Raw genomic sequence first — 15,342 nt, forward strand, 5'->3', positions numbered from 1 at the left:
CATATCTATAAATAGATTATATATGTTTAAATTAAAACTTTAGAATCAAATCAAACAGAATGTAGCTGGGAAATTTAGGAATTCACGTTAGGGGGCAAGAGAGTGGGCATCTGTTGTAGTGAAAGATGGGCACTTATTGTGCACTGGAGATTGTCTGTTTTTTTTATTCATTCCTGGGACATGGGCGTCGCTGGCTGGCCAGCATTTATTGCCCATTCCTAGTTGCCCGAGGGCAGTTGAGAGTCAACCACATTGCTGTGGCTCTGGAGTCACATGTAGGCCAGACCAGGTAAGGACACCAGATTTCCTTCCCTAAAGGACATTAGTGAACCAGATGGGTTTTTCCGACAATTGATTCATGGTCATCAGTAGATTCTTAACTACAGATTTTTTAATTGAATTCAAATTCCACCATCTGCCGTGGCGGGATTCGAACCCAGGTCCCCAGAACATTAGCTGAGTAATACCACTAGGCCATCACCTCCCCTCGTAAAAGCTAGGAAATAAAACTAATGCATATGGACAATTATAATTTTATTTTGAAGTCATGAGAGGGGAGACAAAGGGCAAATTAAGTGGCAAAGATCATCTTGGTGGAAGTTTTTGGAGGTAAGTTTATGGATAAGAATGATTTTTGTGAATAACGTTTATATATTTTAAATATTTTAATACAACAATTTTATTTGTAAGAATTGAAGAAAAGGATGGGTGAAATGAAAATAATCGCTGACACAATTTGGGAAGAATTTCATGAGCAATACTTTCAAAGATTGTAAAGCAGATTAAAAAATAAGTATTGTCATCATAAATTCTATTTTACTATAACAAAACACAAAACAAAAACGCCAAAATGTATCTGTTTGGCTTCGATGAAATTGATGGGTGCTCTATATCCCATAGTCAATCTGATAATGATCCAGAGATCTGATGCTGACTGTCCTGCTAAGTATTTCCAGGATTTTCTACTTTAATTTCTAATTTATTTCTCATCCTATTTACTATAAAATCAGAATACTTTTTTAACTCCCTTTCAAGAGGTTCAAATTAATTGGTTCACTGACTCCCACCACCGTGAAAAACACTGTGGAGAGGCTAAAGAATTCCACCACTATCCCCACCCCCACGCCCCCCCCCCCCCCCCCCCCCACCCCCCCACAATTCAGACCAAATTAGTCCTTTCAAATTCCAGAAAAATATTGCTGAGATTGGGGATTTTGAATATCCTGCCAAATAAAGAACATTTATGCAGGCAATTATCAATCCTGATAATGTCCATTTTATTTATCTGCTTTGGGGCTGGGTCTATTCCCAAGGTGCTGGATTTCAGCTGCATGGACAGCATGATGGCACAGTGGTTAGCACTACTGCCTCACAGCGCCAGGTTCGATTCCTGACTTGGGTCATTGTCTGTGTGGAGCTTGAACATTCTCCATGTGTCTGCGTGGGTTTCCTCCGGTTTCCTCCCACAGTCCAAAGATGTGCAGGTTAGGTGTATTGGCCATGATTAAATTCTCCCTCAGTGTACCCGAACAGGCGCCAGTGTGTGGCAACTAGGGGATTTTCACAGTAGCTTCATTGTAGTGTGAATGTGAGCCTACTTTGTGATACTAATAAATAAACTTAAAACTTGACTTAATCTGGACTTAGTGTGACTGAGAAATTAACACTATGGGTGGGGTTTTATGGCCTCGCTTGTCCCAAAACTGTCAAATCCCACCTGAGGTCAACGGCCCTGCCCATTGTCAGCCCCTCACCCACTCTGATTCCCGTGGTGGACGGGGCAGTAAAATTCCAGCCAAAGAGTTGACTTGCAGCAACATCGCTGCTACAAAATGGCATCAGGTGATTGTCGGCATACGTACAGTCTTCTGTTTGGAAACAATTTCTACACTGATCATAGTTTATTGTGCCCTTGTTGTGCTACACATTTCATGCCTCAGCAATCATAAATATGGCAAGAAAACCAAAAGTCCCAGTTTCTAGGCACGGAATCCAAATTGTGTCCTGTTTGTGTTGTTTTCACTGAAATAAAATCAAGATAATGTTGTGGCAATAGCAGTGGCTCCAGTATATCATAGGCTGATGAAATGCCTAACAAGCCAATACATCTGGCCTCCTTTTCTAAGAAAGGATGTACTTGTCACAGAGGGAGCGCAGCGAAGGTTCACCAGACTGATCCTGAGATGGCAGGATTGTTGTATTAGGAGAGATTGGGTCGATGGGGTCTGGATTCACTGGAATGAGAGAGGATCTCACTGAAACGTATAAAATCCTGACAGGACTGGACAGATTGGATGCAGGAATGTGATTTCCTTTGGTTGGGGTGGGGCGGGGCGGTCTAGAACATGGGGTTACAGTCTCAGGATATTTATTAGTGTCACAAGTAGGCTTGTGACACAAGGCTACTTATTTATTAGTGTCACAAGTAGGCTTACATTAACACTGCAATGAAGTTACTGTGAAAGTCCCCTAGCCGCCACAATCCTGCACCTGTTCGGGTAGACTGAGGGAGAATTTAGCATGGCCAATGCACCTAACCAGCATGTCTTTAGGATGTGGGAGGAAATTGGAGCACCCAGAGGAAACCCACGCAGGCACGGGGACAACGTGCAGACTCCGCACAGACAGTGACCCAAGCCAGGAATTGAACCTGGGTCCCTGGCGTTGTGAGGCAACAGTGCTAACCACCGTGGACTGACGTGAGGTGAAATCTCTTCACTCAGAGGGTGGTGAACCTATTGAATTAACTACCACTGAAGGCTGTGGAGGTCAAGTCACTGAATGTATTTAAGAAGAAAATAGATAGATTTCTAGACTCTAAAGGTATCAAAGGGTATGGGGAGAGCAGAGGAGTATGGTATTGAGAAAGAGGATCAGCCATGATCATGTTGAAGCAGGCTCGAAGGGCCAAATGGCCTATTCCTGTGCCTATTTTCTATGTCTCTATGTTACATGCACATATGTAGCACAAATGTGTCTACAAGCATAGTGAACTTAGAAGGAGTTTTTATTTACTGATGTCATTAGTACACCCAGCTCAACCTGGCTTACACTATTGAGTTCCATTGAACAATGGCAGCCTTAGCAGAGAGACTTCTGGAAGAGAGAAGAACATTTGAAGAGCTTGGAATTGCACAGAGATAATAGGTAGTTGTAACTGGGTCCCCTTCTCTCCCAATTTGTGTTGGGGTTGCAGTTTATCAACATTGACAGCAATCCAATTGTCTCAACTGAGAGATTATTCATCATGTGAGAAGGTCAGTGGCTATTGAAACAGGAGGACAAAAGTCCTGCCATTCATGAAATCTGAGGAATTGTATTCTTTGCCGGAATTAGTGGAAAGGGTTCCCGAGCTGATATTTCTTTTCCTCTGACCGGCTCAGAAGACCTGCCTCCAAATGTCACTCTTCAATTGCTTCCCACTCCAAGCGGGTTGGCAATCAGGAATGAAGCCTTCAACTGTTAGAGTGGACAGTGCTGTCATTCGCTAGGCCAATGACATTTAAATGTAGAAGATATACGCCAAAATCTTGATGCCGGTTTTACACTCCTGCAGCTGGCGCACTCCCCCGCATTAAATCCTTGGAGTTTTCCAAAGTCCTCATGTTACCATTGAACAGCTGTGGTGGAGATGACACAGATGTCCATCTCCTTCTGAAATGTGCCTTTGCAAAGAAGCTGTGGAAAAAAGGATGCATTGTGTGGGATTCTCCGATCTTGTTTGCCTGCCCTGCTGCCAGTGAGAATGGAGAATACGGCGATCAGCCAAAATTCCATTCACTTCAGCAGCACTGGAGAATTCCAGTCGTGAGCGAGGTTGGAGTTTTCTGGTGAATGGTCTTTCCTAATGGTTTCTCTGGGGCAGCACGGTGGCACAGTGGTTAGCACTGCTGCCTCACAGCGTCAGGGACCCAGGTTCAATTCCAGCCTCGAGTCACTGTCTGTGTGGTGTTCGCACTTTCTCACGGTGCTCCGGTTTCCTCCAACAGTCCAAAGATGTGCGGGTTAACTTGATTGGCCATGCTAAATTGCCCTTTAGTGTCAGGGGGATTAGCAGGATAAATACGGAGGGTTACGGGGATAGGACGTGGATGGGATTGTTGTCAATGCAGGCTTGATGGGCCGAATGGTCTCCTCCTGCACTGTAGGGATTCCATTTTGTTCTATTCTATTCTATTCTATTCTATTCTCATACGCAGATGTGTGCTGCAGGACTCTGTGCTCCATGGGCTATTACCAGGAATGCACAAACATCATCTGAGGCTTGAGGGCCATCAACTCAGTGAAAAATGCATTTTGGTCTGCCCAGGACTTTAGTCTTCCAGTGTGCTGAGTTGACCTCCACAGAGTGTTGCAGACTGGCACATTTCAGGACCACGACTATGTGCTGAATGATGAACTAAAGCTTGAGGATCTGCTACAGAGGCGCAATGGGGAAAGGGCACTGTCTAAGGCTCTTCATCCATACTGAACTGAGGGGATGGAAACAATGAAAAACCCCTCAGCTATATGTTTGACATGTAATGAACATTATCAACTTTGACTGTAATTGTAAATGTGGTAATAAACATACACTAATTTGTTTTACATGTGTGTAATGTCAACTTTGAATGGTCATGTAATGTATTTACAAATTTTATGAATAAAGTATAACTTCGGGAAATAAACTTTGCAAGTTCAGTGAAATGGTAAGCGGATTTATAATTCTATCGCACAGATGCATGCTTACATTTTTTGCCAAAGAACAAAGAACAGTACAGCACAGGAAACAGGCCCTTCGGCCCTCCAAGCCTGTGCCGCTCATTGGTCCAACTAGACCATTCGTTTGTATCCCTCAATTCCCAGACTGCTCATGTGACTATCCAGGTAAGTCTTAAACGATGCCAGCGTGTCTGCCTACACCACCCTACTTGGCAGCGCATTCCAGGCCCCCACCACTCTCTGTGTAAAAAACGTCCCTCTGATATCTGAGTTATACCTCGCCCCTCTCATCTTGAGCCCGTGACCCCTCGTGATCGTCACCTCCGACCTGGGAAAAAAGGTTGCTTTTATAATAGGGTTTTTAAAGTTTTGAAGTAGGGTGAATATTGACATGATGTAAAGAGAAAATAGACAATCCCAAGCTAGCTTGTAGGATCAATTATTTCAAGGGGAAACTAAATAAGTACACAAGGAGGAAAGGAATCGAAGGGTAAAGTAAAGTAAAGCTTATTTATTAGTCACAAGTAGGCTTACATTAACACTGCAATCAAGTTACTGTGAAAATCCCCTAGTCACCACACTCCAGTGCCTGTTCGAGTACACTGAGGGAGAATTTAGCATGGCCAGTTCACCTAACCTGCACATCTTTGGATGTGGGAGGAAACTGGAGCAACTGGAAAAAACCCACGCTGGCATGGGGAGAAGGTGCAGACTCCACACAGACAGTGACCCCAGCCGGGAATCAAACCCGGGTCCCTGGCGCTGTGAGGCAGCAGCGCTAACCAGATATGGTATTAAAGACAGATGAAATTGGGTGGGTGAAAGCTTGGAACATAAATGTCAGTAGAACTGAAAGGCCTGTCTCTATGAGATAAACTCCATGTGACTCTGTATGATTTCATACAACAGCTCCTGAGCCAAATAACTTGTGGTCTTGTCACTTGGCTCATATAGAAATGCTGTCCATCTATATTCTGCATTGCATACATGGTGCCAAGTTGCAGATGTACAATGAATTATTTTTCACTCTTAGATTTACCAGGATGCTATCGGGACTTGATGGTTTGAGTTATACGGAGAGGCTGGATAGACTGGGACTTTTTTCTCTGGAGTGTAGAAGGCTTGGGGGTGATCTTATAGAAGTCTGTAAAATAATGAGGAGCATTGATTAGTTAGATAGTCAATATATTTTCCCAAACGTAGGGTAGTCTAAGACTGGAGGGCATGGGTTTACGGTGAGAGGGGAGAGATACAATTTGATTTTGATTTGATTTGATTTGATTTATTATTGTCACATGTATTAACATACAGTGAAAAGTATTGTTTCTTGCGTGCTATACAGACAAAACATACCGTTCATAGAGAAGGAAACGAGAGAGTGCAGAATGAAGTGTTACAGTCATAGCTAGGGTGTAGGGAAAGATCAACTTAATGCAAGGTAGGTCCATTCAAAAGTCTGATGGCAGCAGAGTCGGTTGGTACGTGACCTCAGACTTTTGTATCTTTTTCCCGAAGGAAGAAGGTGGAAGAGAGAATGTCCGGGGTGTGTGGGGTCCTTAATTATGCTGGACGCTTTGCCGAGGCAGCGGCAAAAAGGTCCAGAGGGGCATTGTTTTCACGCAGAGGGTGATGAGTGTCTGGAACAAGCTGCCAGAGGTGGTTGTAGAAGCGGGTACAATTTTGTCTTTTAAAAAGCGTTCAGACAGTTACATGAGTAAGATGGGTATAGAGGGATATGGGCCAAATGCGGGCAATTGGGACTAGCTTTGTGGTTAAAAAAAGGGTGGCATGGACAAGTTGGCTCGAAGGACCTGTTTCCCATGCTGTAAACCTCAATGACTCTATGATACTCCTTTCTTACATGGGCACTAACTAACTTGGAGGGAGTCCTTTTATTTTCTTGCAGAGGACATTTGTTTTTGTGTGAGCTGGGCCGGTTGTTCTGTATCTGAGAATCCCTGCGTCTGAACAGCTCAGTTTCCAATCTAACCTTTGATTGCTGGATTGACCATGCTAAATCGCCCTTTAATATCCCAAGATGGATTAGCCATGGTAAAAGCGCAGGGGTTAGAGGGATGTGGCTGGGTGGGCCTTGGTAAAATGCTCTTTTGGAGAATCGGTGCAGACTCAATGGGCTGAATGGCCTCCTCCTGCACTGTAAGGACTCTATGGTTCTCCGTGGTCTCTTGCACATCAGTCTCCAAACTCTGTTTTTAAAAAGAGTTTGGAGACTTACCATTGGTTGGATCTTATGTCGGTTTGTTGGTTAATGTTTTGACAAAGCCTTCACAAAGTTACTATTTTACTGTTATGATAAAACATTTTGGCCAGAATGTTCCGGCCATTCACGCCCGCTGCCGCTGCAAGCGAGAATGGAGAATTTGGCACTCAGCCAAATCCCCGCTCACTGCAGCGGGATCAGAAAATCCCATCAATTTGAACAGCTGGAAAATTCTGACCTTTATGTTTAAGCTTTTCAGTCACTTGCTTTCCTCAGCCTAAATGCTGCTCAGTTCTGGAAACATAGCTACATCAAACAGTAAATTTCACTGTTGCTTGTTTATTTAACAGAGGGACATTTTGTGGTGAATGATGGGGGCAACAGTCAGAACAAGGAATTAGGTCCACAATACTGCAGCATTCAAATATTGGCCTAACTAGGAACAGGTGTTTCGGGGACATATGATTGATTCTAATTGGCAACAAAAAGAGAAGGAACAGATGCTGGAGATTGGCTACATTCGCTGACCAAATTTGTGGGCTGTTTCCGGCATTTTCCAGTTTTGGCTCCAATTTGTTACTCAAATACTCAGGTCAACTTGACCCAATTCTCCTTCTCTCTCACCTCTTTACACAAATATATTTCCTTTAGCTTAAAGGAACTAAGTGCGGGAAAGAAAAATATTAAAATTAAAGTTGCTGATGGATGAGAATTAGAAATGCCCAGGCCTGTGCTGGTTACTGAGTAGAATGAGGAATCTATCCAATATCTCCCATAACCACAACTGCCAACGTAACAAACACCATGATCTGAATTGTAAATATAAAATGGCTAAATAACTGTGGCTTGAACTATCTTGTTGTTCCAATCCAGAGGAATTGAACTCATCGGTTAACTCCTAACATGTTCTCTGTGTGTTTTGAATTCACAGAACTTGTTCTACTCCTTGTGCAATGTTTGTCTTATTTTGCTATTTCCATCACCTCACCTCCTGACTGTAATGCTTAAGGCTTCTTTGAGGTGTAATGTGATTTACTGCTAAACTGTACTGACTAAAAGAACCCAGGTTTAATTACTGACCTGGTCTAAACCGCAGCGTGGGTGTACCTACATCTCAGGCGCTGCAGCAGTTCAAGAAGGCAGCTTACCACCATCTTCTCAAGAGCAAGTAGAGGTGGGCAGTAAATGCTGGCCCAGTCATCTCATTGGAAATAAGCAAAGGCTGGTTTCAACCAAAGCTAGATGTATAATCATGGACTAGATGGCATGGTGGCACAGTGGTTAGCACACTGCCTCGCAGCTCCATGGCGATTCCCGGCTTGGGTCACTGTCTGTGCAGAGTTTGCATGTTCTCCCTGTGTCTGTGTGGGTTTCTTCCAGGTGCTCTGTTTCCTCCCACAGTCCAAAGACGTGCTGTTTAGGTGGATTGGCCATGCTAAATTCTGCCTCAGTGTACCCGAACAGGTGCCGGAGTGTGGTGACTAGAGGATTTTCACAGTAACTTCATTGCAGTGTTAATGTAAGCCTACTTGTGACGAATAAATAAACTTTACTTTTAGAAGTGAGAAAAAACACAGTAAGCATTCCAATGCTAAGGAGATCTCAAAAAAATTCAGAACGAGGGTGCAAAGAGAGAAAATAGGAAAGCTACAAGAAAGGAAGGTAAGGAAAGATGAGAGGAACACAAGGGGAAGATTGTAGAGCCATATACTGCTATGGAAAGTTATAGTGATATCAGCAGTAAAACCAGTCAAAATAGGGTAGAGAAGGATAAACAAGACCAGAGAATTTTGGCATGAACGACTGGAGAATTCTGGTCAAACAATTCCTTGAATTGGAATTGAATGGTAAGTCCAATTCCTAAGATGTCTGTGAAAGGAATGCTCTGAATCACTTTATATAAAAATGAGATGGACTTGGAATATACCGATGACATTACACTGGAGTGCATTACAAATTGTGACAAGTCTTATGAAAGATTTCTCAAATCTACTAAACTAAAATCCCATTTACCCGTGTCAATTGCTATTAAATGTATCTGAAAAGTTGTTTGTACTTTAGGAAGAACATGTGCTGGAAGTAAAAACAGAAAACACTGGAAATACTCAGCAGGTCAGGTAGCATCTGTGGAGAATAAAAACAAAGTTGACATTTCAGGTCAAAGTTTTCTTCTTGTGGTTTGCATGTGGTATAGTTTTCTAAATCTGATATTTAAAAATCTAATTCAAATGTGGGGATAATTCTGAAAAGTAAAGGTAAAAGTAAAGTTTATTTATTCGTGTCACAAGTAGGCTTACATTAACACTGCAATGAAGTTATTGTGAAATTCCCCTAGTCGCCACACTCCAGCGCCTGTTTGGGTACACTGAGGGAGAATTTAGTATGGCCAATGCGCCAACCAGCACACCTTTCGGAGGAAACCGGAGCATCCGAAGGAAACCCACACAACATGGGGAGACCATGCAGACTCCGCACAGACAGTGACCCAAGCCCGGAATCCAACCCAGATCCCTGGTGCTGTGAGGCAGCAGTGCTAACCACTGTGCCACCATGGCGCCCCACTGTGCCATCATGTCGCTTTCATTAGAGGGTGGATGAATAGAAGTAGTAATTATTTTTTGAATTCCAGGTTTAGTTGTGGTTGCCATCCCACTTAACCAGAGACTGACACATGACTTGGACAGAGAGCTGGGAAATTTGCAAAAGGGAAGGTATATATTCTATTGAGCTATGCAAACAGAAAATGCTGCAAATGCATCCCAGATAAATAAGTGTCCAAAAGAGAAAAGATAGGTTAATATATTAGCTGGAATGCTTCTTTGGGGTTCTATCAGCAGTTGCTTTCTTGCTTCATTACATCCTTGTTTAAACTGTGAATGCTGTTGATATAATGGAGGGGCAGAGGTTGGCAGTGTTAGGGGATTGTAGGCATAAATAATGCAGCAAGCAGATTGAGTGGGTTCCATTTCAAGCCGTATAAACCTCTGTTGGAATCAGTAACATGTCAAAGTTAGTGCCCTTAAATGATGCTATCAGAATCTAAGGAAAAATATTCAGAAACAGGCAAGGAAAGGATTAAAATAAAAGCAAAATGCTGCAGCTGTTGAAAATCTGAAATGAAAACAGAAATGCAGGTCTGGCAGCATCTGTGGAGAAAGAAAGCATATTTCGATTCCTTTATTGACTCTTCTTTGGAAAAGGATTAAGGTGAGATTGCCACTTCTTAACATAAGCAGCATTACTTACTGTTGGGTGAGATACTTATTTTGTTCCTTTGGATATTGTCCAAACAAAACGCTTGGTGATCAGATTTCATTCCTTTTGACCTTCTTTCTGCCCAATTAACCCTCACTTCTTGGGAACATAGGAATCAGTAGGCCTTACAGTTCCTTAAGACTGCTCTAATTGGCCCATTGTTCACACACATCTTAACTCCATTTACCCACATGAACTCTATATTCCTTGACACCTACCCAACAAAAATCTACCCTACTCAGTCTTAAAAGCTCCAAATATCCCAACTTCTACCTCTTTATGAGGCAAAGAATTCCAGATTTTCCACTAGTCTTTGTGTGGAATAAAATGCTTCCTGATTTCTCTTTTAAATGGAATAATTTGAGTGATTTAGCAGAGCAGAATGCTCCTCAATGGCCGGAATATTACTGGCATGCCTGCCCTGATTCCAGGCTCAGAGAACGATAATCTCTGTTGGCCTTGGGCGGAATCATAGGAAACTCAGGCGGACGTGCCGGTAAAACTCCGCCCAATGTGTCAGTTCCAGGGGAAGACATGTTTTCCCATTCTCAAACATTACAGGGTGGCACGGTGGTATCGTTGTTAACACACTGCTGCCCCATAGCGCCAGGGATCCGAGTTCAATTCCTGGCTTGGGTCACTGTCTGTGTCGAGTTTGCACGTTCTCCCCATGTCTGCATGGGTTTCCTCCGGGTGCTCTGGTTTGATCCCACTGTCTGAAAGACACGCTGGTTAAATGCATTGGCCATGCTAAATTCTTCCTCAGTGTACCCAAACAGGGGCCGGGGTACGGTGACTAAGGAATTTTCACAGTAACTTAATTGCGGTGTTAAGTGAGCCTATTTGTGACACTAATAAATAAACTTAAAATTAAACCATCTGTATCAAACACTGCCCAGTCAGGTGAAGTGCAAGTTGATGCAGAAAACCTTGTTGTTTGCCCAGCTCCTGCAATGTTTGCTGCTTTCGCTGACTTTGCTCCTTTTGATTGATAAGCACACACAAAAAAACCAAATCACCAAAGTATGAGGGAAAAGAAGAAAGTTTGCACATCATTCGCAGAAAGCAAGATGACCAATGTGGTGCTAAGTCTTGGGACCTCATGATACTGAATCAAGACTATTCCAAATCTTAATACCATACAACTGTCGGGAGAATGGAGACTTGTCAAACTGTGCCGGATTTGACTTTAGGTCAAATTTTAACATGTGGTGTATGGATATGTCAGCCAAACTTTGCTTTGCAACATAGTTTTTATGTAACTGTGGACCGCTTCCTTCAAAAAAATTTGAAATAATTTTTCTCAGCTCATAAATACCTGAAATACAAAGACACATGAGCTGTGTATATCTTTGAGAGGAAAGATTCACATTTATTGGCAGCATGGTGGCACAGTGGCTAGCACTGCTGCCTCACAGTGCCAGGGATTCGGGTTCGATTCCCGGCTTGGGTCATTGTCTGTGCAGAGTCTGTACATTCTCCCCGTCTCTGCACGGGTTTCCTCCGGGTGCTCTGGTTTCCTCCCACAGTCCAAAGATGTGCAGGTTAGGTGGATTGGTCATGCTAAATTGCCCCTTAGTGTCAGGGGAACTAGCTGGGGTAAATGCATGAGGTGATGGGGATAGCGCCTGGGTGGGATTGTGGTCGGTGCAGACTCGATGGGCTGAATGGCCTCCTTCTGCACTGTAGAATTCTATGATGTAATGTGTCTTTCAGAAATGTCCCCAAACATTTCATTGATTAATTACTTTGAAAAGCAATGGCTGTTATCTGTGGAAATGCACTGATCATTTGCAACACTGCAAACTCTCGCAAATCAAATTGAGCAGGTACTGTGCACTTCAGGGAAATTCCTGACTAGGCCACAAAGAGAGGCCTCTGCTCTGCTTTGAGTAACACCACCAGACCTTTCATTGCTGTCTGAATCAATCTTTCTTTACTATCGCACTCACAGGACAGCAGGTCTAATAAAACGGCAGTCACTTGGAATTATGCTGGAGCAGCATTTGCTCAAGTCTTGAAGTATGCTCAATGTCAGAACTCCAGAGTAAAAATGCTAGTGATTGAGGTAATGTATTTTGACAAGCATGACCTCCTGAAGGAAGGTGATAAACATTTTAGATGACGCACTGTAAAAAGTTTCAAAATGGTGAATCAAAGTTCAGCAAGTACTAAGTCCTGATAAAGCTTGAAGGTGAAGTTTAAGTTTATTTATTAGTCACAAGTAAACTTACATTTGCACCGCAATGAAATTACTGTGAAAAGTCCATAGTCGCCACACTTTGGCGCCTGTTCGGGTACGCTGAGGGAGAATTTAGCATGGTCAATTCACCTAACCTGCACATCTTTGGACTGTGGGAGGAAACTGGAGCACCCGGAGGAAACCCATGCACTCACGGGGAGAACGTGCAGACTCCACACAGTCAGGGACCCAACTTGGGAATTGAACCCGGGTCCCCAGCACTGTGAGGCAGCAGTGCTAACCAGTGTGCCACATGGAACACATTTTTATTCATCTCTGGTCACACTCTTCCTACTAACTTCTTTGATTTCTTGTAGCATTTATAAAAAGTCTTGATAACTTGGTTAGAATTGTGTGAGCAGCTGAAAACTGTGTGTGGAACACTACTTTGTTTAGGCATGAATTTTGATTAAATGCAGTTTATACAGAATGTCAATCAGATGGTACCTTGCAGTAGATGAGGGTGGAGAGGCTGGTGAGCTGTGAGGACAGCTGTCATCTCATCGTGATCAGAGGGATGTATATACTCATAAATGCTGTTCCCAGTCAGCTCCACCTGGTAATGAAAACACGGCAGACCTTGTTAAATCTGTGGACGCCAACACGTTGATATGTCGACCACTCTGCCTGAGTTGTTTATAAAATGAAATTTGAAACTGGATGAATAAGCAGGTAAAATTTCATAGATCACTTCCTCACCTTGGAGCCAGCCTGATTTTGGAGGAGGCGAAGGCCTCGTGGTATTATTGCTAGATTATTAATCCAGAAACTCAGCGAATGTTTTGGGGACCCAGGTTCGAATCCTGCCATGGCAGATGGTGGTTTTGAATTCAATAACGAATATCTGGAATTAAGAATCTACTGATGACCATTGTCGATTGTTGGAAAAACCCATCTGGTTCATTAATATCCTTTAGGGAAGGAAATCTGCCTTCCTTACCTGGTCTGGCCAACATGTGAGTCCAGATCCAAGGCAGTGTGGTTGACTCTCAACTGCCCTCTGAAGTGGCGCAGCAAGTCACTCAGTTCAAGGACAACTAGAGATGGGCAATAGATGATGGCCAGCCAGAGGTGCCTATGTCCCATGAATGAAAAAAACAAAACCTGCTCAGTGACAAGGAAACCCATCCAAAATCGACAGGGTTCAGTTTAACATATGTCTATTTGAGACCGACTCTAATTACAACCTCTTTGGGAAGTGACATAATGTTTCCCACCAGGCTGCCCTGGTACAGTTGGATCAGAGGCAGAAGAAGGCTAAAAAGGGTCAGATTTTTAAAAAGTTTGTTGGACCAGGATTGCTGCTGCAGGCTCAGTCGGAAAGCTTAGTCCTCCATTTTTTCATATCTCTAGCCTAGGGAGATTCTGATGTAGTGGTATTATCGCTGGATTAGTAATCCAGAGACCCAGGATAATGCTCTGGGGACCTGGGTTCAAATCCCAACAAATTTGAATTCAATAAAAATGTTGAAACAAATGTCTAACGATGACCATTATCAATTGTCGCAAAGACCCATCTCGGTCACTGATGTCCTTTAGGGAAGGAAATCTGTTGCCCTTACCTGGTCTGGCCTACATGTGATTCCAGACCCACGGCAGTGTGGTTGACTCTTAAATGTCCTCAAGGATGGGCAATAAATGCTGGCCCAGCCAGTGATGCCCATATCCTATGAATGAATAAAAAAGTTGGCCTGAAGCTGATGGTGGTACATCAATTGCTTTAGCAGCAGAGATCAACTGATTCAGTACCCAACAGGAAATGAAATCCTTAATCTTCCAGGCCGTTTCACAAAGCATATTAATTAACGGGAAATTAAAATAGACTTTTTGATGAAGATTGGGTGTGTCTTGTGTTCCGAAATAACAAACAGTTTCCAGCGGTAAGGTTACCATTTGGGTCAATGCACTTGGGTTTCTGACAGCTGGCTGTCATAAATGAGGAGCTTTGCTGCTATCAGGAAGAATGCGAAGGGAAAAGATATTCTTCACTTTTGCACACACATTTCCCATGATGAGTCATGATGCATGGCATAAACGTAAATTGCAAACTATTGTAGCAATGCATACATGCAGTCGTTCCCTTCATAGTCTCTCCGAATGTTCATGTCCTTCTGTGGATTGATGTGTAATGAAGGCTTCTGGATTCTTACCTTTATAAAAATGTTGCTGCGGTCAGGGAGCACCTCGATAGTATTTGAGCGCTAACATTTTCTGACCAAGTCGATCTTGGGGGTTATATGATTAGTCCGGATACCCACATTGGTGTCATCTTTAAGACCTTACACTTGAGCAGGTCTCATCACCTGGTGAAGGATCTGCTTCTGATTCAGATGTGGCGTCCTTTTGAGAAGGAAAGTGATGGTGGCGTTGGCCCTTGCAAACATATGTCTTGCTTAATAATTATGTGTGCTACAGACTGCTAATATAGTCAATGTGCCTTGCTAGTTTTGGAGGGATCTGGTCACATGAAAGCTTCATTGATAACGTTTATTTCTATGGGAAGAGCCTAAATCTGGGTCAGGTGTCTGCAGGTCAACTTGCAGAAGGTAGCACAACTTGGCGACACTCTACCTTGTGAAGCAAAGCTGGTGAGACAGGTCTCAGCTGACATCTCTCGGTAAGAAACAAAATAACTCACACTTATAGAGCAACACTAATGATCTCAGGATGTCCAAGAATGCTTATCAGTCAGTTCAATAATGGTGAATTGTAGTCATTTTGTAACATAAATAATGCAGCAATCAATTTATACACAGCAAGATCCCACAAGCAACAAAAGAATAACGACAAGCTAATCGGTTTTTGCCATATAGTTGAGGGGTAAATATTTTGGAGCATAGGGAGAACTCCACTGCTCTTCTTCCAATTGTGCCATGCGATATTTTACATTGTGGAGATGGTGGCATAACCGGGCTAGTAATCC

The 15,342-nt window shown here is 43.1% G+C and overlaps 1 protein-coding gene across 1 annotated transcript in view; it reads right to left on the reverse strand.

Moving 5' to 3' along the window:
- sim2 (SIM bHLH transcription factor 2) overlaps window positions 1-15,342 on the reverse strand; it is a 112,008-nt gene that overhangs the window by 56,067 nt on the left and 40,599 nt on the right. The window contains exon 4 of the mRNA XM_078232020.1: window positions 12,867-12,975. Within this exon, the coding sequence (XP_078088146.1) occupies window positions 12,867-12,975 (109 nt within the window). The remainder of the gene's footprint in view (window positions 1-12,866; window positions 12,976-15,342) is intronic.

The sequence above is a fragment of the Mustelus asterias genome, chromosome 17 (assembly GCF_964213995.1).
Source record: "Mustelus asterias chromosome 17, sMusAst1.hap1.1, whole genome shotgun sequence".
Taxonomy (NCBI): domain Eukaryota; kingdom Metazoa; phylum Chordata; class Chondrichthyes; order Carcharhiniformes; family Triakidae; genus Mustelus; species Mustelus asterias.